Source organism: Pteropus vampyrus, unplaced genomic scaffold (assembly GCF_000151845.1).
Source record: "Pteropus vampyrus isolate Shadow unplaced genomic scaffold, Pvam_2.0 Scaffold100, whole genome shotgun sequence".
NCBI classification, from domain to species: Eukaryota; Metazoa; Chordata; class Mammalia; order Chiroptera; family Pteropodidae; genus Pteropus; species Pteropus vampyrus.
The window spans coordinates 1,434,001-1,439,406 of NW_011888881.1; the positions used below are offsets into that span (position 1 = coordinate 1,434,001).

The 5,406-nt window shown below is 48.6% G+C and overlaps 1 protein-coding gene across 1 annotated transcript in view; it reads left to right on the forward strand.

Moving 5' to 3' along the window:
• The window catches only part of LOC105295169 (histone-lysine N-methyltransferase SETMAR), a gene marked incomplete at its 5' end in the record, with an annotated part of 8,108 nt that extends 7,233 nt beyond the window's left edge, over window positions 1-875 (forward strand). The window contains one exon of the mRNA XM_011364738.2: window positions 4-875. Coding sequence (XP_011363040.1) covers window positions 4-228 — 225 coding nt within the window. The remainder of the gene's footprint in view (window positions 1-3) is intronic.
• Window positions 876-5,406: the final 4,531 nt, after the last annotated feature.

The following is a 5,406-nucleotide window of genomic DNA, read 5'->3' on the forward strand; positions in this document are numbered from 1 at the left end:
ATGGTTCCGAAGCTGGCGCTGTTCGCGGCCAGAGACATTTCGCCGGGAGAAGAGCTGTCCTACGACTACTCGGGAAGATTCCTCAATGGAACGGACAGTGACGCCGAAGACAGGCAGGACGACGGGACGCCGCGGAAACCCTGCTACTGTGGGGCGCGGTCGTGTGCCGCTTTCCTGCCTTACGACAGCTCTCTGTACCACCCCGCAGAAAGGCCGGACGTCACCTAGGACGGGCCGTGCCGGAGGAACGCGCCCGGCCTCTCCTCCCCCGGCGGCAGGACAGGGTGACAAGGAAGCGTGCGTGTTGGCTCGGCCCTCTCTGCGTCCCCGCTTGCATACGGGTGACCGTCCGTGCAGTCCCCGCTCTGCCCTAGCCGCTGCCCGCACTGTAGCGGAGGCCAGTGGTCAGCTCGACCACAGGTTGTCCCCCTTCTATAATGGAATCTCAGGGTTTTGCTAAAAACTGGGCACTTTTTCTAGTTAGACGCGACATGTTCCAGGTAAGGTGACAGAAGCAAAAACGGTGTGTCCTTAAGTGGGGACACCCTGCCCTTACCCCCTCTCCCCTCCTCTTGGCTGGAGCTCGAGCGTCCACCTTATACCCCGAGATCACTCTGGAAAAGGAAACCACACAGCACGTCAACGAAAGTGAAAGCAGCCTCGGTGCCTGGGCTGTGGACCACACCACCGGCCCCGATGTGACGCCTGGACATTTAGGTGAGAAACGGCCTCTCCCCCATTTATGCCACTGTAATTTCGATTTTTCTAGCACTAGCCCCGGACCTAAACACAATGATCCAAGGAAACTGGCAGCTGCGTGCCTAGCTAGGCCTGCTTTCCAGGTTTATCAGTAATAAAGCTGAGAGTTCGATTTCTGCCTATCTGACGCCTGCATCTTATTTCTCTTGTGTTTCTAAACACAAATCAAGGAGAAGGTCGTGATTATCACCTGCTAAAACCCTAATAACGACCAATAATGAAAAATATACCTGAGACAATGCTTTCCATGTGTATAACCAAAAGGCAAAAAAGGAAACGAACATTTTCACTGTACACTTGGCTCTACTCCAAAGCTTGTGAAGTCACGCTTCAAAACTTCAAGCAGCCTCATTTCTTCACATATTAACAATATGGAAATAAACCTGCCAATACCACAAAAGGGAATGGGAGTTTTTTAATTCCATCTATACTTCTGGAGGGACAAACATCTCTAACTTCCTTTTTTAAAGCAAGGATGTTGCAAAAGCAAGGTACTTTTAGAGGTTTATTAGACATTTTGAAAGCTGAAGTAATTATTTGGGCCCCATACTCTCATATTTATATTTAATAAATTAGTTAATATCTCCCCGAGTACATTTAAACCGTACCATTAGGAGGCCTTGCACTTCCAAAGTTACATCAAGATCCATATTACATGTAACACTCTGCCCATGTGATATTAAGAGCTGTACGCTTCCTGAGTGAAACGCTGTGTGAATTATATCTCAATAAAGTTGTTAAGTAATATGTCAGGAACGAAGTACTGACACACTAGAAGACGGACGAACCTTGGAAATATGATGCTCAGTGAAAGAAGCCAGACACCAAAGGCCACATATTCTGATTCTATTCATATGAAATGTCCACAATAAGCATTTCTATCTCTAAATAAATAAATCAGTGGTTGCCAGAGACGGGTGGGAGGGAGGTGTGGGAAGCGACTGCTGATGGGTCCAGGGCTGCTTTCTAGGGTGAGAATCCTAAAAGCTGCTTTCAAGGGGTGCGTTTTATGTTTGTGATTACATCTCCATAAAGCTTACCAGAAAAGAAGACGTGGTGCCTAGGAAACCGGTCACCTGGGACTCTGAACACTGCTCTCAGGAAGAACACCCTTTGGGTCCGAGGGAGATGCTTCGCCACTTTCCTATGTCAAACAAAACACAGCTGTGCCTGAAGCTGGGACTGTGGCCGTGACCACGGCCGGAGGTGGACCTGGCTTTGCAGAAGTGCTGGGTTCAGTAAGAACAGAGATGAATATTCAACACGTCAGACCTTCAGCCCAGAGCATAAATGCCTGAATAACGAAGCACAGCTTCCTTGCAGTGCTGAGTGTCAGCTTCCTTGCTCCCCTTTCTGTGCTTTTGTTTTTCCAGAGGTCCTCACGGGTAGCACAGTATTCGTGACAGTTACACGTGGAGACACAAATATTTTGCCACATTAAGCAATTCACATTACTTTCCAGTTTGCAGATGTGTGGATCGAGAAGTCTGATGTTGATTCTTCATGTTGTTCACATCGTTCGTCTCATGACATATTTAACAGTTACGATGACAGTACACGTGATGGTCATGTATGTGATGAAACTCTCTGTCCATATCATTCGATGTAATCTCATAGTAATGTTTGAACAGGATAAGTAAATTTCGTGATTTATTTTAAACTCTGTCTCAGCAGAGTAAAGCTTTCTCAAAGTGAAATCAGCTACACTGACTCGAGAGATGTTCTCACAGGGTATCATCGTCAGGAGAGCACCAACTATGTGAAATTTTGTTTATAACAGCGCAATTTATGATTAAGAAAACTAGATATTTTTTGGAATATCTAATAATTTAGGAACCAGATAGCTCATTATTTTGTTATCCATCCAAGCACTGCCAACTCAGTTGGACACCCAGGCATGAGCAACAATGATGAAATTTAGTCATATTTTATATTTTGCCAACTTTCAGTCATTTAAAAACCATAACTTTATATGTTTTCCATTCTCGTAGTTATGAAGATATTTTGTCAAAGTAGGACAATAACGATATGCAACCTCTAAATATTTCTCCAGACTGCCTGTGGCTGTCCCACAAGCTGTCCTGTCCTGGATGCAATGAGGGACGGAAGAACCAACTTGCCTCGCAAGGCAGTTGTGAGCCTCACACAAGATAATGGATCGATACAGGCTACACGTACTCTCTCAGTGCAGTTGTCATTAAGTGCCATCATGCCTCACCTAACAGAACATGTAGCACGTTGTCCTAGAAGCGGCCTGCCTCTGGCTTCATCAGATTGAATCTAACGGTAGGTCCTTCCTGGTGGAGGCCGGCTAATTATTTAAGTAGCAGGATAGCAGGATAGCAGGATGGCAGGATGGCAGGATGGCAGGATGGCAGGTTTACCAGCAGACCCTGAAGGACGTCCGTGGTGTCCCCGGTTCCTCACGACTCTTTGGGGTTTCTCTGGGATGATAAACGCCTCCGCTATTTGTGTATCATTTTTGCATTATTGGCAATGCTGTCTGCCTCGCCCAAAGCTACAAGTCATCCATGACCCATCGTCCTCTTCCCCAAGACAATCATCACCGAGGCCTGTAAGTTCCGTCTACACCTCTCCTATTTGCTGTCTTATTCACGTTATCGTTCTGTGCCCTGCCGCAGCCTCCCTGCCTCCAGCCTCGCCGTCCCCACAGCGCGCCCTCCACCTTTAAGCCCCGCAGTGACTTCTCGTCACTTCGAGGATGGAGCCCAAACTTCCTAGCATGACCGGAAGGCCCCTGCCTACTCTCCACCTCATCCTTCACTCCTTTATCTTTCTGAGGTCCTCCCGGAAAACCCACGCTCCCGCTCAGCCCCGGCCTTGACCATGGTCTGGAAGAAGCTGAGCAGGCAGGGTGCCTTCAGAGAGCGTTAGCAGGGGTGCGTGCGCGTGTGGTTGTGCTTTACCTTGCTCCCACCTCTGCCTCTCGCAGAACCCTGGACTGCCTTCATCCGGATGTCTCTCCTGGGCGCGGCTGCGTTTCTTACACTCACCACGCTTGTTTGCGTGGCACCTGGACAGCTACGAAAACAAGAGCCAGCCATACGTCCTGTTACCCTGTCTCTCCTTCCTTCCTTCCATCCCTTCTTCTGTCTGCTGCCAGCGGGCTCTGCGCCACTTCCATCAGCCTGCGGTCCCCTGTCGCTCATCCTCCTCCAGCCACCGGCCCAGCTTGTCCTCAGTGCCACATCCCCATGGTTGAACTGGGACAATACAAATGTCTAGATCTACGGGACGCTCATCCCTGCCATGCAGCACTTTGCTAACTTGTTATCCTCAGGTCCAGACACAGTCGATGCTCCCCGCTTGTGAGGTCAGCCACTTACAAAGCGCTGACGCCACTAAATCCGTCCCACGCGTCCGTGGCCTCTGCTCGCCACGGCCCCTCTGACCAGCCCACACCCCGCCGTCCCTCCACCCCTTGACCACCTCTGTCTTCTTTCCCGAACCTGCCACCACCGCGAAGTGCTTGTGCATAGTAGGTGGACACAGACAGTGCTTTGAACAAATCTAAGACCTAGGCCACTCTTATCTGAACGAAACTGAACCCCCTCCATTAAAGCCTCCACTTGCGCTCAAGGACTCTTACAAAGCAGGTCTGTTTGACTTTGGAAGTGTTTGCTCGCGTCCCGATCTGTTTCTCCTGTCTTTCCCGTCTCCTGAAAACAACCCCTGGCCCCTTTCTTCCCCAGCAGCGGCCCCACCTCCTCCCCCTCACCCCAGACTCACTGGCGCACACGGTGGGAACCGGGCCCAGCTCAGTCACTCATCCTCCACCTTCTGCCGACACCAGCTCTCCCACAACCCCCACCTGCCACGCGGAAATTGCTCCCAAATTTTTATCCAGTTTAAAACAATTTTAGCTACTAAATTTTGACTTTTTTCCGAGTAAGAGTATTTTACAATAAACTAATATTTACTATCACCATCCGTTCAGAAAGAAAAGGCATTCTAACATGAGTGTGGGGGGGGTCACATAGTCACTTACAATCTCTCAGCAGTTCCTAAGACGACGTCGGGGTAGCCTTATGAACGACATGACACCCGGTCCACACATTTCTTTGCAAAGACCAGCACTTGAGAAGTAGCTCTGCTTGGACCACCCGGGCACCACAATGGCTCTGTTCTTCACGCATTCATTTATTCACTTCATTCATGCATTCACTCATAAACATGTCAAGCATCGAGCACGTGCTAGGTGGTACGAGGATGATTCTTCGACCTCGTGATTCATTCGGCGAATGTTTCTGAGCACCTGCTGTGCTGCATTCTGAAGAGACTGAGACCAAAAGCTAAATCTCCATCACGCCACACGGCTACCATTTCTTTCTCGTGGGGAGAATATCTAAGATCTACTCTCGGCGGCTTGCTGGCTGTGATCACAATGCTGTGGATGAAGTCCTCGGAACTTACTTTTGAGATTCAGGAGTCTCTTTCTCGTCCTGCTATGAATGAATATATACAGTTTTTCTTCTCTTTCTTCATTATGATACCAGATAAAAAAATTTTTTTTTTTTAATTTCAGAAAATCAGGGCTACAAGCAAGGTAGACTTTTCTACACCTGTCATTTGAAACAGTTTAAGGCATAACAAACATTATTAGACATTCCTTACTGGACAGAGATC